We start from the raw sequence: 25,105 nt of genomic DNA, 5'->3' as shown, positions 1-25,105 counted from the left end.
GCAGATGTCGATGCATCAGTGTTGTCGGGTCTCCCACTAATTATCATTCAGAATAACAAGGAATTGAGATATTGCACAGGCAGCCCATGCATACTGTGCCCTCTGGGCAACAGTAGCAATGAAATGCCCAGTCACCTGGGAGTCTGGCCGCATAGTCGTTATAGCTGTTCAACCAACCTTTTTAAGTTACGGTTGGGTAGTTAACATGGGCGCCTATTGCATCGAACCTTGATAGCTGTTCAGCAAACCATTTTAAGTTACAGTTTTAACAAGTACCAATCGTTGAAACCGTGAGTCAGGATGGTGTGTGGAAAAGCTAAATGCCCTTGTCAGTCTCCCTGATAATAAAGTTGTGAAAGCAAACTTTAAGACGAATGCTCTATTAAAATGTGACAATCGATGTTGGTTTTACCATCGACTGGTGATTTTGATGGGCTGCCCAAACAGTGAAGTAGACCGTCAATGTTCTATTAAAAGCAAAACCCTTGGACTCTGAAAGTTGTAACATGTTGAAATCTGTGAAATGAGTAGTCGCTGCAAAGAAGGCTTTGTAGAAGCAAGAATTTTGGAAAATCCTGGACTTACCAAAATGGTGTAATAGGTTAAAAATGTGGAAACATTGTATTGTTGTACCTTTATTTGTAGTTATTCTCCTTTTTTATTAAACATTTAAAAGTAAATGAGGCCATTCCTGGAGAAATTGTGTACGAATGCTCCAATGCTGGGAGACTGACACGGGCATTTTGCTTTTACACACACCATTCTGACCCACGGTTTCAACACTTGGTACTTCTTAAAACCGTAACTTAAAAGGGTTGGCTAAACAGCTACCAAGGTACGAGGCAATTGGAGCCCATGTTAACTACCCAACCGTAACTTAAAAAGGTTGGTTGAACAGCTATAAGGACTACGCAGCCAGTCTGCGGCCGGGCAGACCTTCGCTGCTGTTGCCCGGAGGGCACAGCATGCATGGGCTGCCCGGCGGCCGGGCAGACCTTCGCTGCTGTTGCCCGGAGGGCACAGCATGCATGGGCTGCCCGGCGGCCGGGCAGACCTTCGCTGCTGTTGCCCGGAGGGCACAGCATGCATGGGCTGCCCGGCGGCCCATGCTGCTGTTGCCCGGGCTCCTTGTGTTTTCTTTCTACTTACTAAATATATCATTTCTGTTCCAAACAGCATCACTGATGTCAGCGGCAACATTTGATGATCATTTGAAAAATTTAAAATCCTGCGGTATAGGCATCTTTGGCAGGAGGTGTCTTCTGCCAAGGCATTTACTCTCCTGAAGGAATAAATAAAGTAGTATCTAATCTAAATTTATTGATGTCTTGGACAATTTTTCAATCGGTGGAGAATTATTGAAGTAATAACATGTTGAAATGACAAATGGTAAAACGGAATTTCGGGAAAACAGAGAATTTTTCCACTTCTTATGCAGAAGAAAGCTTCGACGGTGGAACAGTTAAAACGCGTTGAAAAATGTGGAAGGAGTAGTCGCCAGAAAAAGCTATAGCACAAGTATTGTGCGGCTGAATCAAGTTCGTTTTTGGGAATTTTTGCGTAAGGCCCCCCCCCCCTTACGACATTCTCGAGAATTTCTTTTTTCCAAAATTATGCATTTTCTGCCCTTTTTGGGTTTTATCGGCACTTCTGAAGAGGTTTTGAGACATTTCCTACAACTATAGCACAAGTATTGTGCGGCTGAAGCAAGTTCGTTTTTGGGGATTTTTGCGTAAGGCGCCCCCCTTACGACATTTTAGTGAATTTTTTTTTCCAAAAATATGCATTTTCTGCCCTTTTTGGGTTTTGTCGGCACTTCTGAAGAGGTTTTGAGACATTTCCTACAACTATAGCACAAGTATTGTGCGGCTGAAGAAATTTCGAAGGTGGAATGGTTTGAATAGGTTAAAACTTCGAAAAGTTGTATTGTTGTATCTTTATTTGTCATTATTTATTTTTTTTATTTTTTATTAAACATTAAAAACTAGATGAGGCAATTCCTGAAGGAATTGCGTGTGATTGCTCCAATGCTGATGATGAACTGAAATCTCGGAATTATTTTAGCATTGTTGAAATTAAGCACACAACTCCTGAAGTTGGAATCAGATGGAATAAGTGGAACTTTGAAGGATGTCCCATTGATTTCATTAGGAATTTCCTCAAAACTTAGTCCATGGGTACTGTGCCTATTTGCAACATTAGCAACGACCTGCTAGTCCTTATAGTTGTTCAACCAACCCTTTTAAGTTACGGTTTGGTAGTTAACATGGACTACGATTGAAACCGTGATTCAGGATGGTGTGTGGAAAAGTTAAATTCCTGTGTCAAATGTCCAGACCACAAAGAACAAGATTAAATAAATATCTGTTGAAAAGTAATACTGAATTTGTCATTTGACTGGGGGCTCTGTTTGATTGATTTGTCAAAAAGTCTTTGACAGTGAAGAAGACTGCCTATGTCCAGTGTAGATTAAAGTCTTGACATTACCTGACCTGTGTGATTGTTAGTGATGGGTTGATGAGGCGTTGCACAGCCTTTTGACACATTTATAAACTGTATTGATCCTGGGTCACTAAATACTGACATCTGCTGGACATTAAAATTCCCTACAGGAAATCTATGGAGCAACTCAACTGACACTGATTTTATGACTGAGTATATCCAATAATATAAACCAAGTCATTGAATTTCATTTAGGATTATTTCATATCTTCATTTAAATAATACCATATTTTTTTAAATACTTTTTAGATACAGTCAATAAATAATGTGAACATGTATCATAACATGGAAATCTAAGAGAACGTGTTGTGAATGAGGATAGTTGTGGACTGGGAATTTTTTTTTTTTTTTACACATGCGCTCTGAATACGCACTATTGATTGATTGATTGAAACTTTTATTAGTAGATTGCACAGTTCAGTACATATTCTGTACAACTGACCACTAAATGGTAACACCCGAATAAGTTTTTCAACTTAAGTCGGGGTCGGATTCCACGTTAATCAATTCATGGTAAAAACGTAATGAGTGATCCATCGAGCTGGATTTGAACCAGTGCCCTAAAGAACTCAGCATAAGCTAATACAGCTTTCCACTTTATCAACTGAGCTATCGAAAGGATTAGCTGTTACTGCACACCGACACAGTGTTTGGTTCATTGAGCTCGACGCAGATGTCGATGCATCAGTGTTGTCGGGTCTCCCACTAATTATCATTCAGAATAACCAGGAATTGAGATATTGCACAGGCAGCCCATGCATACTGTGCCCTCTGGGCAACAGTAGCAATGAAATGCCCAGTCACCTGGGAGTCTGGCCGCATAGTCGTTATAGCTGTTCAACCAACCTTTTTAAGTTACGGTTGGGTAGTTAACATGGGCGCCTATTGCATCGAACCTTGATAGCTGTTCAGCAAACCATTTTAAGTTACAGTTTTAACAAGTACCAATCGTTGAAACCGTGAGTCAGGATGGTGTGTGGAAAAGCTAAATGCCCTTGTCAGTCTCCCTGATAGTAAAATTGTGAAAGCAAACTTTTTGACAAATGCTCTATTAAAATGTGACATTCGATATTGGTTTTACCATCGACTGGTGATTTTGATGAGCTGCCCAAACAGTGAAGTAGACCGTCAATGTACGATTAATAGCAAAACCCTTGGACTCTGAAAGTTGTAACATGTTGAAAACTGTGAAAAGAGTAATCGCTGCAAAGAAGGCTTTGTAGAAGCAAGAATTTTGGAAAATCCTGGACTTTCCAAAATGGTGTAATAGGTTAAAAAATGTGGAACCATTGTATTGTTGTATCTTTATTTATATTTATTTTCCTTTTTAATTAAACATTTAAAAGTAAATGAGGCCATTCCTGAAGGAATTGTATACGAACGCTCCAATGCTGGGAGACTGACACAGGCATTTTGCTTTTACACACACCATTCTGACCCACGGTTTCAACACTTGGTACTTCTTAAAACCGTAACTTAAAAGGGTTGGCTAAACAGCTACTAAGGTACGAGGCAATTGGCACCCATGTTAACTACCCAACCGTTACTTAAAAAGGTTGGTAGAACAGCTATAAGGACTACGCAGCCAGTCTGCGGCCGGGCAGACCTTCGCTGCTGTTGCCCGGAGGGCACAGCATGCATGGGCTGCCCGGCTGCCGGGCATCAGTCCATCTTAGATGATCTCGGGCCCAGAGACGCCGACGGCGTTTCTGGATGTTGTTGATAAATGGCTTTCATGTTGCATAGTAGAGCTTTAACTTGCACTTACAGATGTAGCGACAAACTGCATTTAGTGACAGTAGTTTTCTGAAGTGTTCCTGAGCCCCTGTGGTGATATCCTTTAGAGATTGATGTCGGTTTTTGATACAGTGCCGTCTGAGGCATCGAAGTCACGGTCATTCAATGTTGGTTTCTGGCCATGCCGCTCACGTGGAGTGATTTCTCCAGATTCTCTGAACCTTTTGATGATATTATGGAGTGTAGATGTTGAAATCCCTAAATTTCTTGCAATTGCACTTTGAGAAACTTTGTTCTTAAACTGTTTGACTATTTGCTCACGCAGTTGTGGACAAAGGGGTGTACCTCGCCCCATCCTTTCTTGTGAAAGACTGAGCATTTTTTGGGAAGCTGTTTTTATACCCAATCATGGCACCCACCTGTTCCCAATTAGCCTGCACACCGGTGGGATGTTCCAAATAAGTGTTTGATGAGCATTCCTCAAAGTTATCAGTATTTATTGCCACCTTTCCCAACTTCTTTGTCACGTGTTGCTGGCATCAAATTCTAAAGTTAATGATTTGCAAAAAAAAAAATGTTTTTATGAGTTTGAACATCAAATATGTTGTCTTTGTAGCATATTCAACTGAATATGGGTTGAAAATGATTTGCAAATCATTGTATTCTGTTTATATTTACATCTAACACAATTTCCCAGCTTATATGGAAACGGGGTTTTTATTATTTAAGCCATTCTGTTGTTGATTTACTTTCATGGGTCATTGTCCTGTTTTTTTAAGCCCATCCTCTCTAGAGCTTCTGTCCACCATTTTCCTCTAGTATATTTTAACACAACTTGGAAATAATTTTTCCGTCGATGACAGCGATCCATCCAGACCCTGAGACAGCAAAGCAACCCCAAACCATGATGCCACCACCTTATTTCACCGTTGTTGAGCCTTTTCTGTTCCTCCCAAACAACTCCATTTAGTCACGTTGTTTGATTTCTTGCCTTAATCCATTCCATAATTAAGATGTCAGCCTGGTGGACTCTCCTATTTCTGGGGCTGAGGTTGCTGAGGTAGTTAAAAAGCTCCTCGGTGGCAAGGCCCCAGGGGTGGACGAGATCCGCCCGGAGTTCCTTAAGGCTCTGGATGCTGTGGGGCTGTCTTGGTTGACAAGACTTTGCAGCATCGCGTGGACATCGGGGGCGGTACCTCTGGATTGGCAGACCGGGGTGGTGGTTCCTCTCTTTAAGAAGGGGGACCGGAGGGTGTGTTCCAACTATGGTGGGATCACACTCCTCAGCCTTCCCGGTAAGGTTTATTCAGGTGTACTGGAGAGGAGGCTACGTCGGATAGTCGAACCTCGGATTCAGGAGGAACAGTGTGGTTTTCGTCCAGGTCGTGGAACTGTGGACCAGCTCTATACTCTCGGCAGGGTTCTTGAGGGTGCATGGGAGTTTGCCCAACCAGTCTACATGTGCTTTGTGGACTTGGAGAAGGCATTGGACCGTGTCCCTCGGGAAGTCCTGTGGGGAGTGCTCAGAGAGTATGGGGTATCGGACTGTCTTATTGTGGCGGTCCGCTCCCTGTACGATCAGTGCCAGACCTTGGTCCGCATTGTAAGTCGAACACATTTCCAGTGAGGGTTGGACTCCGCCAAAGCTGTCCTTTGTCACCGATTCTGTTCATAACTTTTATGGACAGAATTTCTAGGCGCAGTCAAGGCGTTGAGGGGTTCCGGTTTGGTAACCGCAGGATTAGGTCTCTGCTTTTTGCAGATGATGTGGTCCTGATGGCTTCATCTGGCCGGGATCTTCAGCTCTCACTGGATCGGTTCACAGCCGAGTGTGAAGCGACCGGAATGAGAATCAGCACCTCCAAGTCCGAGTCCATGGTTCTCGCCCGGAAAAGGGTGGAGTGCCATTTCCGGGTTGGGGAGGAGACCCTGCCCCAAGTGGAGGAGTTCAAGTACCTAGGAGTCTTGTTCACGAGTGGGGGAAGAGTGGATCGTGAGATCGACAGGCGGATCGGTGCGGCGTCTTCAGTAATGCGGACGTTGTACCGATCCGTTGTGGTGAAGAAGGAGCTGAGCCGGAAGGCAAACCTCTCAATTTACCGGTCGATCTACGTTCCCATCTTCACCTATGGTCATGAGCTTTGGGTCTAACAGTATCATGTTAGACCCGCTCGACATCCATTGCTTTCGGTCCCCTAGAGGGGGGGGTTGCCCACATCTGAGGTCCTCTCCAAGGTTTCTCATAGTCAGCATTGTCACTGGCGTCCCACTGAATGTGAATTCTCCCTGCCCACTGGGTGTGAGTTTTCCTTGCCCTTTTGTGGGTTCTTCCGAGGATGTTGTAGTCGTAATGATTTGTGCAGTCCTTTGAGACATTTGTGATTTGGGGCTATATAAATAAACATTGATTGATTGATTGATTGAAGATCACGGGTACAAGCGGCCCAAATGAGTTTCCATGTCTCTCCCTTAGAGATAGGGTGAGAAGCTCTGCCATCCGGGAGGAACTCAAAGTAAAGCCGCTGCTCCTCCACATGGAGAGGAGCCAGATGAGGTGGTTCGGGCATCTGGTCAGGATGCCACCCGAACGCCTCCCTAAGGAGGTGTTTAGGGCACGTCCAACCGGTAGGAGGCCACGGGGAAGACCCAGGACACGTTGGGAAGACTATGTCTCCCGGCTGGCCTGGGAACGCCTCGGGATCCCCCAGGAAGAGCTAGACGAAGTGGCTGGGGAGAGGGAAGTCTGGGTTTCCCTGCTTAGGCTGCTGCCCCCGCGACCCGACCTCGGATAAGCGGAAAATGATGGATGGATGGCCTAGAAAAATCCATAAATTAGCCACACCTTTCTATAAACTGCAGGGTTCAAAAGTTAGGGGAAAAACGTAGCGGTTTATAGTCGGGAAAATACGTTAATTATATGTGTTTGTTTGCTATAATACGAAGAAAAACATTACTTAAACCTGTACATTCTTTATTTATTGCATCTACATACAATTTTACTATTTCTATAACAGTTGAAGAGAATGATGTATTTTCAATGCCCACATTTGGTGGTCCTTGGGTTACATTCTGAAGAATTAGATGCAGTTTGAGTTAACTGAAGTTGTAACTTCGACAAAGTCCCTCACACTGTACACACAACCCATGAAAATACGGAAATGTCAATAATAAATACAATTATTTAAATACATCCTTGAAGTTTTTTGACCGTTGACACCAAGCATGCAGTCAAATGCTTAAAGAGGAAATGCACTTTTTTAGTTTTATTTTGTGCAATCATTAAAAATCCTAACGTGAGAAAAGTACACGTTTTTTTTTTAACGCATTCTAACTTGTAAATAATACTTAATCGCCAGACCGCTGTAAAAAAAAAACTTAATCAGCATTATATATACTGTTGTGCTCATAAGTTTACATACCCTGGGAGAATTTACGATTTCTTGGCCGTTCTTCAGAGAATATGAATGATAAAAACTGAAAAAAGGGGAAAATGGGCTGCATGGTCGAGTGTCCAAAAAGTTCAATTCTGGTCTCATCACTCCAAATGACTTTGTTCCAGAAGTTTTGAGGCTTGTCTCTGGATACTTTGTGACATTTGCGCAGAAAGGGCTTTCTTCTGGCGACTCGACCATGCAGCCCATTTTTCTTTAAGTGCCCCCTTATTGTGCATCTTATAACAACCACACCACAAATTTGCAGAGAGTCCTATATTTCAGCTGAAGTTATTTGTGGATATTTCTTTGCATCTCAATTTTCCTGGCTATTGTGGCTGAAATCTTTGCTGGTCGACCTAAAACCCTCATTTTCCACTTTTTAATCAGCGTGTGAAAACTGCTGATTGGCATTCTCAATTCCTTGGATATCTTTTTATACCACTTTCCTGTTTCATGCAGTTCAAGAACCTTTTCTCGCAGATCCTTTGACAATTATTTTGCCTTCCCCGTGACTCAGAATCCAGAAACATCAGTGCAGCACTGGATGAAAGATGCAATGGTCTGCCAGAAGCCCAGAAACTCACTGACCTTTTATACACACACATTAATTACAAACAAACTTGTCAACAGGTGAGGATTGGAACCTTGATTAGCCATTCAAACCTGTTTGTGTCAACTTTTGTGCATATTATCACATCAAAGTCACTGGGGTATGTCAACTTTTGATCAGGGTCATTTGGGTACTTTCTTTTGTTGTTTTGATTTAAAAAGAGTAAAAACGTTTTTTTTGCCAATAAATAACTTCACACAACCATAAAGCACGAGTGGAAGTAAGGTTTTTGTGTTATCATTAAAATTCTGTGAAGAATGGCCAAGAAATCTTCAATTCTCCCAGGGTATGTCAACTTATGAGCACAACTGTACATGCTGTAAGTATACAGGTGAAGCTCAAAACACTTAAAAACTGTGCAAATGTTTAATCATTCCAGCAATTAGATTTACAAAGTGGAACTAATAGGATGTACGCTCATAACATGCGACTCAAGATATTTCAAGCCTTATTTGGATACACAGTACAGGATAAAAGTTTGGACACACCTTCTCATTTCAATGTGTTTTCCTTATTTTCATGAATATATTAATGTAAATAGTGTCCCTGAAGGCATCAAAACTATGACACCTGTGAAGTGAAAAACCAGTTCAGGTGACAACCTTTTGAAGCTCATGGAGAGAATGCCAAGAGTGTGCAAAGCAGTAATCAAAACAAAGGGTGGCTATTGACGGTATTAGCTTTCACTGTTATGCTGATGACACCCAACTCTACATGCCCCTAAAGCTGACCAACACGCCGGATTGTAGTCAGCTGGAGGCGTGTCTTGATGAAATTAAACAATGGATGTCCGCTAACTTTTTGCAACTCAACGCCAAAAAAACGGAAATGCTGATTATCGGTCCTGCTAGACACCGAACTCTATTTAATAATACAACTCTAACATTTGACAACCAAACAATTAAACAAGGCGACACGGTAAAGAATCTGGGTATTATCTTCGACCCAACTCTCTCCTTTGAGTCACACATTAAAAGCGTTACTAAAACGGCCTTCTTTCATCTCCGTAACATCGCTAAAATTCGCTCCATTCTGTCCACTAAAGACGCTGAGATCATTATCCATGCGTTTGTTACGTCTCGCCTCGACTACTGTAACGTATTATTTTCGGGTCTCCCCATGTCTAGCATTAAAAGATTACAGTTGGTACAAAATGCGGCTGCTAGACTTTGACAAGAACAAGAAAGTTTGATCACATTACGCCTGTACTGTATATACCTTTATATACATATATACATACATATATACTGTATATACCTTTATATACATATATACTGTATATACCTTTATATACATATATACATACATATATACTGTATATACCTTTATATACATATATACATACATATATACTGTATATACCTTTATATACATATATACATACATATATACTGTATATACCTTTATATACATATATACATACATATATACTGTATATACCTTTATATACATATATACATACATATATACTGTATATACCTTTATATACATATATACATACATATATACTGTATATACCTTTATATACATATATACATACATATATACTGTATATACCTTTATATACATATATACATACATATATACTGTATATACCTTTATATACATATATACATACATATATACCTATACTGGCTCACCTGCACTGGCTTCCTGTGCACTTAAGATGTGACTTTAAGGTTTTACTACTTACGTATAAAATACTACACGGTCTAGCTCCATCTTATCTTGCCGATTGTATTGTACCATATGTCCCGGCAAGAAATCTGCGTTCAAAGGACTCCGGCTTATTAGTGATTCCCAAAGCCCAAAAAAAGTCTGCGGCCTATAGAGCATTTTCCATTCGGGCTCCAGTACTCTGGAATGCCCTCCCAGTAACAGTTTGCGATGCCACCTCAGTAGAAGCATTTAAGTCTCACCTTAAAACTCATTTGTATACTCTAGCCTTTAAATAGACTCCCTTTTTAGACCAGTTGATCTGCCGTTTCTTTTCTTTTTCTTCTATGTCCCTCTGTGTATCGGCTGGGGACATCTCTGCGCTTGGGATGGTTTCCTGCTGGCTCCGCTGTGAACGGGACTCTCGCTGCTGTGTCTTGGATCCTCTTTGGACTGGACTCTCGCGACTGTGTTGGATCCATTGTGGATTGAACTTTCACAGTATCATGTTAGACCCGCTCGACATCCATTGCTTTCCTCCTCTCTAAGGTTCTCATAATCATTATTGTCACCGACGTCCCACTGGGTCATTATTGTCACCAATGTCCCACTGGGTGTGAGTTTTCCTTGCCCTTATGTGGGCCTACCGAGGATGTCGTGGTGGTTTGTGCAGCCCTTTGAGACACTAGTGATTTAGGGCTATATAAGTAAACATTGATTGATTGATTGATTGATTTTGAAGAAACTAGAATATAAAACGTGTTTTCAATTATTTCACCTTTTTTTGTTAAGTACATAACTCCACGTGTGTTCAATCATAGTTTTGATGCCTTCAGTGACAATCTACAATGTAAATAGTCATGAAAATAGAGAAGGTGTGTCCAAACGTTTGGACTGTACTATCATTTTGATGATTATGGTTCACAGCTGATTCAACCTCGAATTGAAAAACTCAGAAAATTTGGGCGTTTTCAATAACTGAGAAAGGAGTACAGGTGAGATTTTTTGGGGGGGGCACCTAAATTCAGATTAATTTATTGTTTGGTATAATTATAATGGAACTTTTTCAAGCTGGGGATCGAACCAGGAACCCTCAGGTTGCTGGCACGGCCACTCTCCCAAAAGCGCCACACTGTCCCCAGACGCATTACAAATGTAACTATTTCATGAGAGCAAACGACTCCGGTAGAATGACAATACAGGACTTGATATTTTTGAGGCTGAATATAAGGAGGATGAGCTACAAGTTTTAGAAGCGGAGTCATAAGCAGATCCAGCAGGTAGCAGTATTGCTAAGTAGTTCAAAAAGAAATACCAACTACAAACATAATAAAACCACCACTTACTGTACAATGTCTGCGCTCACTGGTATGCAGACTGATGGGATGTTTATAACTTCGCGTTTAGATGAAAAATCAATCATAATCGTAGAAGGAATAATACATATTTTTAAAACGTGGCCGTTTTTTTTGTCTTTTTCGCCCTCGAGTGTCGAAGTTGACCAACTTCTCGTTGTATGTCCGCAACCTTCAATCAATCAATCAATGTTTATTTATATAGCCCCAAATCACAAATGTCTCAAAGGACTGCACAAATCATTACGACTACAACATCCTCGGAAGAACCCACAAAAGGGCAAGGAAAACTCACACCCAGTGGGCAGAGAGAATTCACATCCAGTGGGACGCCAGTGACAATGCTGACTATGAGAAACCTTGGAGAGGACCGCAGATGTGGGCAACCCCCCCCCCCCCCTCTAGGGGACCGAAAGCAATGGATGTCGAGCGGGTCTAACATGATACTGTGAAAGTTCAATCCATAGTGGCTCCAAGACAGCAGTGAGAGTCCCGTCCACAGGAAACCATCTCAAGCGGATCAGCAGCGTGGAGATGTCCCCAACCGATACAGGCGAGCGGTCCATCCTGGGTCCCGACGAGCGGTCCATCCTGGGTCTCGACTCTGGACAGTCAGTACTTCATCCATGGTCATCGGACCGGACCCCCTCCACAAGGGAGGGGGGGACATAGGAGAAAGAAAAGAAGCGGCAGATCAACTGGTCTAAAAAGGAGGTCTATTTAAAGGCTAGAGTATACAGATGAGTTTTAAGGTGAGACTTAAATGCTTCTACTGAGGTAGCATCTAGAACTGTTACCGGGAGGGCATTCCAGAGTACTGGAGCCCGAACGGAAAACGCTCTATAGCCTGCAGACTTTTTTTGAGCTCTAGGAATCACTAATAAGCCGGAGTCTTTTGAACGCAGATTTCTTGCCGGGACATACGGTACAATACAATCGGCAAGATAGGCTGGAGCTAGAGCTTCTACCGTACAAGCGAGATGCATTATCTAGAATTTAGAATTAACTTTTACCGACTCAGCGGTGATTCAGCAGCTCACCGAGCTGTGAATAGCTGCAAAAGCTGGTTAGCTTTCTGTGATTAAAGGTAAGTCCTCAGGGTTAGCTCTTATCATCACAATATCGCCAATACTTGGTTAATATTCAGGACCTGACATAAAAATGGAGTATTATTGGCAATTTTTAGAGGACTTTAAGGGCACAATAGATGACTACCATTAGCTTTATTGTTAGCAAGTATATTACAAATTTGAATACCTAAGGTATTGTTTAGGGATTGTGATAAATAGGCAATATTCCCCCCCAAAAAATGCAGTTCCTCTTTAAGTTCCCACCGACCATTTTAGGATTGTCTAATTTTACTTTTCTTTGACACGCTGCCACCAGACGATTGCCTCATGCATAAGAGAAATAATGAAAGTTTAAATTAAAACTCGACCCCGCGTAAGGAGTGCGTTCATCACCACAAAACGTAACACAAGGAGCGCCTGTGCATCTACCGTATTTATTTACAATTCTCTCATTACATCCCAATCTGGGTGAAAATACCACAGTACAAACAAAACTAAAACGGGAATACTAAAAAAAAAAAAAGTGTCTGCTATTAAAAAAACCTTCCTTTTATACTGCAATACATTTGGAGCGACTGCTAATAAGGTTCCTATGCGCTTTGAGCGGGAAAAAAACTCTGGTATTTGCCGGTAACCACTGATGATTGGCAAGTATTTAACACAAATATATAAACCCGGTGGTAGTTTTTTTTTTGTCACACCGTGACATACAGTACAGGCCAAAAGTTTGGACACACCTCATTCACAACACAACTGATGGTCCCAAACCCATTGATAAAGCAAGAAATTCCACTAATTAACACTGTAAAGGCACGCCTGTCATGTGAAAACCAGTTCAGGTGAGTACCTCTTGAAGCTCATCCAGAGAATGCCAAAAGTGTGCAAAACAGTAACCAGTGGCTATTTTGATGAAACAAGAATATAAAACATGTTTTTACTTATTTCAGCTTTTTTTTTTGTTACGTACATAACTCCACATGTGTTCATTCATAGTTTTGATGCCTTCAGTGACAATCTACAGTGTAGTAAATAGTCATGAAAATAAAGAAAACACATCGAAATGAGAAGGTGTGTCCAATCTTTTGGTCGATACTGTAATTTTGCTGATTATGGTTCATATCTTATCCAACGTCGAATTGAAAATCTCAGAAAATTTGGGGTTTTCAATAACTAAAAGGACAGGATTGCAGGTTTTTTTGGGCACCTAAATTCAAATTATTGTAATTTATTGTTTGGTATAATTATAATGAGACTTTTTCTAATATGATGTATGCTCATAACATTTAAATGTACAGTACAGATCCAAAAGTTTGGACACACCTTCTCATTTCAATGAGTTTTCTTTATTTTCATGACTATTTATATTGTAGATTGTCACTGAAGGCATCAAAACGATGACACCTGTGAAGTGAAAACCCTCTTGAAGCTCATCCAGAGAATGCCAAGAGTGTGCAAAGCAGTAATCAGAGCAAAGGGTGGCCATTTTATAGAAACTACAATATAAAAACCAGTTTTCGGTTATTTGGCCTGTTTTTTTGTTAAGTACATAACTCCACATGTGTTCATTCATAGTTGTGATGCCTTCAGTGACAATCTACAGTGTAGTAAATAGTCATGAAAATAAAGAAAACACATTTAAATGAGAAGGTGTCCAATCTTTTGGTCGATACTGTAATTTTGCTGATTATGGTTCATATCTTATCCAACCTTGAATTGAAAATCTCAGAAAAGTTGGGGTTTTCAATAACTAAAAGGACAGGATTGCAGGTTTTTTTGGGCACCTTAATTCAAATTCTTGTAATATAATGTTTGGTTAATTATAATGAGACTTTTTGTAATATGATGTATGCTCATAACATTTAAATGTACAGTACAGATCCAAAAGTTTGGACACACCTTCTCATTTCAATGAGTTTTCTTTATTTTCATGACTATTTATATTGTAGATTGTCACTGAAGGCATCAAAACGATGACACCTGTGAAGTGAAAACCCTCTTGAAGCTCATCCAGAGAATGCCAAGAGTGTGCAAAACAGTAGCAAAGGGTGGCTATTTTGAAGAAACGAGAATATAAAACATGTTTTCAGTTCTTTCAACTTGTTTTTGTTAAGTACATAACTCCACATGTGTTCATTCATAGTTTCGATGCCTTCAGTGACAATCTACAGTGTAGTAAATAGTCATGAAAATAAAGAAAACACATTTAAATGAGAAGGTGTGTCCAATCTTTTGGTCGATACTGTTATTTTGCTGATTATGGTTCATATCTTATCCAACCTTGAATTGAAAATCTCAGAAAATTTGGGGTTTTCAATAACTAAAAGGACAGGATTACAGTTTTTTTTGGGGCACCTAAATTCAAATTCTTGTAATATATTGTTTGGTTAATTACAATGAGACTTTTTCTAATATGATGTATGCTCATAACATTTAAATGTACAGTACAGATCCAAAAGTTTGGACACACCTTCTCATTTCAATGAGTTTTCTATATTTTCATGACTATTTTTACATTGAAGATTGTCACTGAAGGCATCAAAATGATGACACCTGTGAAGTGAAATCCTTCTTGAAGCTCATCCAGAGAATACCAAAAGTGTGCAGAACAGTAATAAGAGCAGAGGGTGGCTATTTTGAAAAAACTAGAATATAAAAACCTGTTTTTGGTTATTTGGCCTGTTTTTTTGTTAAGTACATAACTCCACATGTGTTCATTCATAGTTTTGATGCCTTCAGTGACAATCTACAATGTAAATAGTCATGAAAATACAGAAAACGCATTGAATGAGAAGGTGTGTCCAAACTTTTGGTCTATACTGTAATTTTGCTGATTATGGTTCACAGCTTATCCAACCTCGAATTGAAAATCTCAGAAAATTTGGGGTTTTCAACAACTAAAAGGACAGGATTGCAGTTTTTTGGGCACCTAAATTCAAATTATTGTAATTTATTGTTTGGTATAATTATAATGAGACTTTTTCTAATATGATGTATGCTCATAACATTTAAATGTACAGTACAGATCCAAAAGTTTGGACACACCTTCTCATTTCAATGAGTTTTCTTTATTTTCATGACTATTTATATTGTAGATTGTCACTGAAGGCATCAAAACGATGACACCTGTCAAGTGAAAACCTTCTTGAAGCTCATGGAGTGAATGCCAAGTGTGTGCAAAGCAGTAATCAGAGCAAAGGGTGGCCATTTTGAAGAAACTACAATATAAAAACCTGTTTTCGGTTATTTAGCCTGTTTTTTTGTTAAGTACATAACGCCACATGTGTTCATTCATAGTTTTGATGCCTTCAGTGACAATCTACAGTGTAGTAAATAGTCATGAAAATAAAGAAAACACATTTAAATGAGAAGGTGTCCAATCTTTTGGTCGATACTGTAATTTTGCTGATTATGGTTCAAATATTATCCAACGTCGAATTGAAAATCTCAGAAAATTTGGGGTTTTCAATAACTAAAAGGACAGGATTGAAGGTTTTTTTGGGCACCTAAATTCAAATTATTGTAATATATTGTTTGGTTAATTATAATGAGACTTTTTCTAATATGATGTATGCTCATAACATTTAAATGTACAGTACAGATCCAAAAGTTTGGACACACCTTCTCATTTCAATGAGTTTTCTTTATTTTCATGACTATTTATACATTGAAGATTATCACTGAAGGCATTAAAACAATGACACCTGTGAAGTGAAAACCCTCTTGAAGCTCATCCAGAGAATGCCAAGTGTGTGCAAAGCAGTAATCAGAGCAAAGGGTGGCTATTTTGAAGAAACTACAATATAAAAACCAGTTTTCGGTTATTTGGCCTGTTTTTTTGTTAAGTACATAACTCCACATGTGTTCATTCATAGTTTTGATGCCTTCAGTGACAATCTACAGTGTAGTAAATAGTCATGAAAATAAAGAAAACACATTTAAATGAGAAGGTGTCCAATCTTTTGGTTGATAATGTAATTTTGATGGATTATGGTTCATATATTATCCAAACTCGAATTGAAAATCTCAGATAATTTGGGGTTTTCAATAACTAAAAGCACAGTATTACAGGTCTTTTTGGGCACCTAAATTCATATTCTTGCAATTTATTGTCTAGTTAATTATAATGAGACCTTTTCTAATATGATGTATGCTCATAACATTTAAATGTACAGTACAGATCCAAAAGTTTGGACACACCTTCTCATTTCAATGAGTTTTCTTTATTTTCATGACTATTTATATTGTAGATTGTCACTGAAGGCATCAAAACGATGACACCTGTCAAGTGAAAACCTTCTTGAAGCTCATCCAGAGAATGCCAAGAGTTTGCAAAGCAGTAATCAGAGCAAAGGGTGGCTATTTTAAAGAAACTAGAATATAAAAACCTGTTTTCGGTTATTTAGCCTGTTTTTTTGTTAAGTACATAACTCCACATGTGTTCATTCATAGTTGTGATGCCTTCACTGACAATCTACAATGTAAATAGTCATGAAAATCGAGGTGTGTCCAAACTTTTGGCCTGCACTGTACAGCACAACAGTTCACATTATTAATGTGTACATTTTATCTTGAAAATGAAAATGTACTGGGGAAAGAAATATGCAGTACATTTCCCCAAAAAGGCCACATTAGCGGGGGGAAACCAGCAATAGCATTCAAGTGAGAGTTACTACCGTATTTTTCGGACTATAAGTCGCAGGTTTTTTTCATAGTTTGGCCGGGGGTAAGAATTATACTCAGGAGCGACTGATGTGTGAAATTATTAACACATTACCGTAAAATATCAAATAATATTATTTAGCTCATTCACGTAAGAGACTAGACGTATAAGATTTCATGGGATTTAGCGATTAGGAGTGACAGGTTGTTTGGTAAACGTCTAGCATTTTCTATATGTTATAGTTATTTGAATGACTCTTACTTACCATATAACGTACACTTATTCAGCATGTTGTTCACTATTCTTTATTTATTTTAAATTGCCTTTCAAATGTCTATTTTTGGTGTTGGGTTTTATCGGATAAATTTCCCCCAAAAATGTGACTTATACTCCAGTGCGACAAAAAAGTATTTAGTCAGCCAGCGATTGTGCAAGTTCTCCCACTTCAAATGATGACAGAGGTCTGTAATTTTCATCATAGGTACACTTCAACTGTGAGAGACAGAATGTGAAAAAAAAATATCCAGGAATTCACATTGTAGGAATTTTAAAGAATTTATTTGTGAATGATGGTGGAAAATAAGTATTTGGTCAACCATTCAAAGCTCTCACAGATGGAAGGAGGTTTTGGCTCAAAATCTCACGATACATGGCCCCATTCATTCTTTCCTTAACACGGATCAATCGTCCTGTCCCCTTAGCAGAAAAACAGCCCCAAAGTATGATGTTTCCACCCCCATGCTTCGCAGTAGGTATGGTGTTCTTGGGATGCAACTCAGTATTTTTCTTCCTCCAAACACGACGAGTTGAGTTTATACCAAAATGGATACATGGATGATACAGCAGAGGATTGGGAGAATGTCATGTGGTCAGATGAAACCAAAATAGAACTTTTTGGCATAAACTCAACTCGTCGTGTTTGGAGGAAGAAGAATACTGAGTTGCATCCCAAGAACACCACACCTACTGTGAAGCATGGGGGTGGAAACATCATGCTTTGGGGCTGTTTTTCTGCTAGAAGGACAGGACGATTGATCCGTGTTAAGGAAACTAAAATAGAACTTTTTGGTATAAACTCAACTCGTCGTGTTTGGAGGAAGAAGAATACAGAGTTGCATCCCAAGAACACCACACCTACTGTGAAGCATGGGGGTGGAAACATCATGCTTTGGGGCTGTTTTTCTGCTAAGGGGACAGGACGATTGATCCGTGTTAAGGAAAGAATGAATGGGGCCATGTATCGTGAGATTTGGAGCCAAAACCTCCTTCCATCAGTGAGAGCTTTAAATGGTTGACCAAATACTTCCATCCATCCATCCATTTTCTACCGCTTATTCCCTTTCGGGGTCGCTGGCGCCTATCTCAGCTACAATCGGGCGGAAGGCGGTGTACACCCTGGACAAGTCGCCACCTCACCGCAGGGCCAACACAGATAGACAGACAACATTCACACACTAGGGGCCAATTTAGTGTTGCCAATCAACCTATCCCCAGGTGCATGTCTTTGGAAGTGGGAGGAAGCCGGAGTACCCGGAGGGAACCCACGCATTCACGGGGAGAACATGCAAACTCCACACAGAAAGATCCCGAGCCTGGATTTGAACCCAGGACTGCAGGACCTTCGTATTGTGAGGCAGACGCACTAACCCCTCTCCCACCGTGAAGCTCCTGACGAAATACTTATTTTCCACCATAATTTACAAATAAATTCTTTAAAATTCCTACAATGTGAATTCCTGGATTTTTTTTCCACATTCTGTCTCTCACAGTTGAAGTGTACCTATGATGAAAATTACAGACCTCTTTCATCCTTTGAAGTGGGAGAACTTGCACAATCGCTGGCTGACTAAATACTTTTTTGCCCCACTGTATATATCTTTTTTCCCTTCTTTATCATGCATTTTCGGCAGGTGCGACTTATACTCCGAAAAATACGGTAAAAGGTAGTTTATAATTTGGATCGGATAATATTACCGCGTACAGCTGAATCGAAATCAACCAATCATTTACAAGGTAAATCGTACCAGGAGGTTTATGGTGCATATTTACATTCACATACTCGTTCCTCCCAGCTACCCGGAGCTACATGTCACAAGATTTTGGGTATTTGTGCCAACATTGTGACTCTGCATCGTGAAGAATCCTCATACGCGGTGAAAAGCACGAGTTCCACCTGTCAGTAAACAAGCAACAAGGACAAACCTGCTCCAGCGGGGATAAAGTCGATTTGAGAACGTCACTCAAAAATGTCCCAATGCTCCCATTTTGAGGTTCTTCTACAAGCCCTGAGTGCCGTAGAAAATAAAAAACAAACAACAACAACTATTACGCTTTACTTTTTGTTGTCCTGTCTTGGTTCATCTGATCTCCAGAGTCTTTCCCTCCAAGACCAGCTGGATCTCTTTGGCATCCAGCGTCTCGTAGGAGAGCAGCGCGTCAGCGAGGTTCTTGTGCTCTTTGGCGTGAGACTTCAGGAGGGCCTTGGCTCGCTCGTAGGACTCCTGATGCAAAGAAGACAATTGTCATTTAAGGGAAAAAAAAAAAAAAAAAGAGCAGGATGTCTTAAAAGGTGGTTTTAAAGCACAGACCCTCAGCAACGCCCTGATTTCGTTCTCCACAGCCGCTCGAGTCTCTGGACTCTGCTCGGTCAAATTGGCGTAGGTCATCACACCCAGCTGTGGTCAAAGGCGGAGAGAAAATGGAAATGACGACCACGAATGATGTTTTCACGTTGAGGAGCTCACCTTTTCACACATTCCGAAGCGAGTCGCCATCATCTTCGCGATCTTGGTGGCGCTATCAAAGTCACTTGATGCTCCTGCAGAACAACACAATACACACACACCACCCATTAGATCACATTTGTCACATTTTATTTAGCCCTTGAAAGCCTCGACATATGTGTCAATAAAGTAGGGCTGGGCGATATGGCCTTTTTTTAATATCCCAATATTTGTAGGCCATATCGCGATACACGATATATATATCTCCATATTTTGCCTTAGCCTTGAATGAACACTTGATGCATATAATCACAGCAGTATGATGATTATTTGTGTCTACATTCAAACATTCTTCTTCATACTGCGATAATATATGCTCATTTGAACCTTTTATGCAGAGAAGGAAATCACAACTAAGTGAATTGACCAAAACTGTATTTATCCATCCATCCATCATTTTCCGCTTATCCGAGGTCGGGTCGCGGGGGCAGCAGCCTAAGCAGGGAAGCCCAGACTTCCCTATCTCCAGCCACTTCGTCTAGCTCTTCCCGGGGGATCCCGAGGCGTTCCCAGGCCAGCCGGGAGACATAGTCTTTCCAACGTGTCCTGGGTCTTCCCCGTGGCCTCCTACCGGCTGGACGTGCCCTAAACACATCCCTAGGGAGGCGTTCGGGTGGCATCCTGACCAGATGCCCGAACCACCTCATCTGGCTCCTCTCGATGTGGAGGAGCAGCGGCTTTACTTTGAGCTCCTCCCGGATGGCAGAGCTTCTCACCCTATCTCTAAGGGAGAGCCCCGCCACCCGGCGGAGGAAACTCATTTGGGCCGCTTGTACCCGTGATCTTATCCTTTCGGTCATGACCCAAAGCTCATGACCATAGGTGAGGATGGGAACGTAGATCGACCGGTAAATTGAGAGCTTTGCCTTCCGGCTCAGCTCCTTCTTCACCACAACGGATCGATACAACGTCCGCATTACTGAAGACGCCGCACCGATCCGCCTGTCGATCTCACGATCCACTCTTCCCTCACTCGTGAACAAGACTCCTAGGTACTTGAACTCCTCCACTTGGGGCAGGGTCTCCTCCCCAACCCGGAGATGGCACTCCACCCTTTTCCGGGCGAGAACCATGGACTCGGACTTGGAGGTGATACAGCAAAACTGTATTTATTAAACAGTTATTAAGCAGTGGCACAAACATTCACGTCATTTCCGAAACAGAAAGTGCAAGATTGTCAGAGACATTTTAAAACAAGCTATGAGTGCACTTTTGTGCATGATGTCACTAAGATGACATATCAAAACAACACTAAATTAAAGTGCACTTTTTGTACAGAACGCCACTACAATAGTTAAAAACAAATAAAATGCACTTTTGTGCATGATGTCACACAAGATATTTCAATCACTAAAATGAGCTGCATGATAGTAAATCAATTAGTGTATGTCCTTGGCTATGTGGTAGGTTGCTGCGGACGTTATCTCCTTCTGTTGACTATTTTTTTCATACGGTGTTGATCTGCAAATGTTTGCCTTGGCATTTTGATGGTGCGGGTGTGTGGCACCGAATGGAGATGTTGACATGCGGAGTAAGCGCTCTTCATTCTCTAGCTGGTGACTTTCCGAATGATCCTACATATTAAGTGAATTATATTTATATAGCGCTTTTCTCAAGTGACTCAAAGCGCTTTACATAGTGAAACCCAATATCTAAGTTACATTTAAACCAGTGTGGGTGGCACTGGGAGCAGGTGGGTAAAGTGTCTTGCCCAAGGACACAACGGCAGTGACTAGGATGGCGGAAGCGGGAATCAAACCTGCAACCCTCAAGTTGCTGGCACGGCCACTCTACCAACCGAGCTATGCCGCCCCGAGCAGTAATGCTACTTTTTGTAGCAACGCTTTTGCCCCGCAATTGACAAAATTACGGTTGGCTGTTCGACATACTCCCACTTAAAGCCAAACCACCGACAGACGATGGACCCCCTGCTGTTTTTCTTGGGAATTAATTCCTCCTTCATTTGTTACCAGATTTGCATCTTCTTTCTCTCATATTACCACTCGCACAGCTCCGCTAGCATCACAGCTAACGTTACCCATGCTGCTACCACTCTGCTCTGCGAGGGCGTATACGTATAATAAATAATAAATAAATGGGTTGTACTTGTATAGCGCTTTTCTACCTTCAAGGTACTCAAAGCGCTTTGACACTACTTCCACATTCACCCATTCACACACACATTCACACTCTGATGGAGGGAGCTGCCATGCAAGGCGCCAACCAGCAGCCATCAGGAGCAAGGGTGAAGTGTCTTGCTCAGGACACAACGGACGTGACGAGGTTGGTACTAGGTGGGATTTGAACCAGGGACCCTCGGGTTGCGCACGGCCACTCTTCCACTGCGCCACGCCGTCCTGTATGTGACGTATGACGTGACTGTATGTGACGTGTGTAAGAAGGTGCGCTTGCTGTCTGTGAGAAGGAGAGACAACAAAGAGTGAGAAGAGCCTGTAGTGTAATGCCAGCAGCTAAAAGCAACTGCGTGAGAACGTGTACTTGAATATCACGATATAGTCATGTTCTATATCGCACAGAGACAAACCCGCGATATATCGAGTATATCGATATATCGTCCAGCCCTACAATAAAAGACTGTAACTTTTCTTACTAATTGTATTCTTTCTTTCTAGTTTGAGAGTACAACAAAAAATGTACTCCATGTAATCGCAAATTATGTTAACTTAAATATTGTCTTGTGTGGAGAATGCATATATTTTCAAGAGTTCTTTTCTTTACTCATAGTCACGTTCAAAGCAGCTAATAATTTCCCAGCACAAATTGTGGTTTGAATCCTGTGCAGGTGGCGAGAACCTTCCTATCATTAGTGCTATTTTCCCTGTGACTGCTACTAAGGCTGTAGAACGTATTGACTGTTTTTTTTTAATAATCTGTTGAGACTGACTGACCTAACTCGTGACGCTGTTGAAGGACTTGCTGAACAACTTGCCCCGACCGTCCAGAATCGCATAGCCATACAGGTCACACTGAGGGTGGCCGTATAAACAACTTTAACACTGTTAAAAATATGCACCACACTGCGAACCCACACCAAACAAGAATGACAAACACATTTCGGGAGAACATCCGTACCGTAACACAACATAAACACAACAGAAAAAATACCCAGAAACCCTTGCAGCACTAACTCTTACGGGACGCTACAATATACACTCCCGCTACCCCCAAGTCCCCTCAACGCCCTCATGCTCTCTTACGGAGAGCATGTCCCAAATTCCAAGCTGCTCTTTAGAGGCATGTTAAAAAATAAATAATGCACTTTGTGACTTCAGTAATAAATATGGCAGTGCCATGTTGAAATTTTTCTTCCATAACTTGAGTTGATTTATTTTGGAAAATCTTGTTACATTGTTTAATGCAGGGGTGCCCACACTTTTTCTGCAGGCAAGCTACTTTTCAATTGACCAACTCGAGGGGATCTACCTCATTTATATATATCATTTATATTTATTTATTTATTTATGAAAGAGACATTTTTGTAAACAAGTTAAATGTGTTTAATGATAATACAAGCATGTGTAACACATATAGATGTCTTTCTTTCACAAAGACAAGAATATAAGTTGGTGTATTACCTGATTCTGATGACTTGCATTGATTGGAATCAGACAGTAATGATGATAACGCCCACATTTTCAAATGGAGGAGAAAAAAAGTTGTCCTTTCTGTACGATACCACATGAAAGTGGTTGGTTTTTGGCATCTAATTCATCCAGCTTCCATACACTTTACAAGAAAAACATTGGCGGCAAATTCCGTAGCTTGCTTGATTGACATTCACGGCACCCGAGGGTCTTGTGAGATGACGCTGGCTGCTGCCAGTTCATTATTATGAAAAAATGACGGAGAGGAAGGCGAGAAACACTTTTTATTTCAACAGACTTTCGCACCGTCCCTTCCGTCAAAACTCTAAAGGCCGACTGCACATTTCCTATCTTCACAATAAAAGCCCTGCTTCATGCTGCCTGCGCTAACAAAATAAGAGTCTCGGAAAGCTGGTGTGCACATCACTTTCTGAGGGATCGCTTGTGCACGCCAGTTTTCCGAGACTCTGTATTTAATTAGCGCAGGCAGCATGAAGCAGGGCTTTTATTGTGAAGAGAGGAAATGTGCAGTCGGCCTGTAGAGTTTTGACGGAAGGTACGGCGCGAGAGTCTGTTGAAATAAAAAGTGTTTCTCGCTTTCCTCTCGGTCATATTTTCATAATAATGATCTTGCAGCAGCCAGCGTCATCTCACAAGACCCTCCGGTACCGTGAATGTCATTTAAGTGACGTCTTGGTGAAGATTGATGATCACTCATTTTTAGGTCTATTTTTTTTAAAAGCCTGGCTGGAGATCGACTGACACACCCCCCGCGGTCGACTGGTAGCTCGCCATCGACGTAATGGGCACCCCTGGTTTAATGCATCCAGCGGGGCATCACAACAAAATTAGGCATAATAATGTGTTAATTCCACGACTGTATATACCGGTATCGGTTGATATCGGATACCGGCAAAAAAGCCATTATCGGGCATCTCTAATTTACACTCATTCTCACTTATTCACACAAAATGGTTGTGTCCTTCTGTTATTAATATTCTGGTACCTACAATACTCCCGTCCAAAGGCAAAACCCAGGAACTCAATTTTGGTCAAAACTGAGCTGAGAATAATTTTGGAGATCCTAGGTGATATGATTTACATTAGTGTATGCGATATTGTAATGTGTTCCGTAAGTAAGCTGTTACGCGCATGGCAGGACCTAGCAATTACCTCATAACCGCGTAAATACAACAGTCAAACCTAGTATCTCAAGGGACCAATCGGAGCTTCTTTGTCAGTCGCGTTATTGTCTTTAATGAGACATTTGCACCAATGGGGGCCGACGGTCAACCTGATTATGTGATATTATGGCACGAGGGGATATTTGGAAGATTGGCCCAGGACGTTGCAAGCACCTTCATTAAATGTATTGTTCTTGATTCTTCCCCTTGCATACTCTTTTGGGCAGATAACTGTGGAGGTCAAAATAAAAACTGGACGCTGTACACGGCTCTTGCCCAATGTGCAAACGCGGAATGGGGCCCACCCGAGATTGTGATAAAATATCTGGAGAAAGGGCACACGTTCATGAGAGCAGATTCAATCCATGGCTCAATCGGCAAGAAAATGAAAGCTCAAGAAAACCTCTATACGTTTGAGGACTTTGTAAATCTTTGTAAGACAGCATCAAGATAGATTGGTTTTCCTTTCCATCCATCCATCCATCATCTTCCGCTTATCCGAGGTCGGG

General features: G+C 41.1%; 1 protein-coding gene and 1 long non-coding RNA gene across 2 annotated transcripts in view; both read right to left on the bottom strand.

The window, feature by feature from the left end:
- Positions 1 to 12,779: 12,779 nt before the first annotated feature.
- Positions 12,780 to 17,732, bottom strand: LOC133545274 (uncharacterized). Its single transcript, XR_009804787.1, has 2 exons — positions 15,291 to 17,732; positions 12,780 to 14,716 (listed from the first exon to the last, which is right to left on the bottom strand). It is a non-coding gene; the product is annotated as an uncharacterized LOC133545274 (long non-coding RNA).
- A 1,310-nt stretch (positions 17,733 to 19,042) lies between these two features.
- yme1l1b (YME1-like 1b) overlaps positions 19,043 to 25,105 on the bottom strand; it is a 68,551-nt gene continuing 62,488 nt past the window's right edge. Inside the window, exons 16-18 of the mRNA XM_061890694.1 lie at positions 19,769 to 19,842; positions 19,613 to 19,699; positions 19,043 to 19,525 (exon numbers count right to left, since the gene is read on the bottom strand). Coding sequence (XP_061746678.1) covers positions 19,382 to 19,525; positions 19,613 to 19,699; positions 19,769 to 19,842 — 305 coding nt within the window. The 3' untranslated portion in view covers positions 19,043 to 19,381. The remainder of the gene's footprint in view (positions 19,526 to 19,612; positions 19,700 to 19,768; positions 19,843 to 25,105) is intronic.

Source organism: Nerophis ophidion, linkage group LG28, assembly GCF_033978795.1.
Source record: "Nerophis ophidion isolate RoL-2023_Sa linkage group LG28, RoL_Noph_v1.0, whole genome shotgun sequence".
Taxonomy (NCBI): Eukaryota; Metazoa; Chordata; class Actinopteri; order Syngnathiformes; family Syngnathidae; genus Nerophis; species Nerophis ophidion.
The sequence above is the reverse complement of the archived record's forward strand: the minus strand, read 5'-3'. Positions and strand labels throughout refer to the sequence as shown.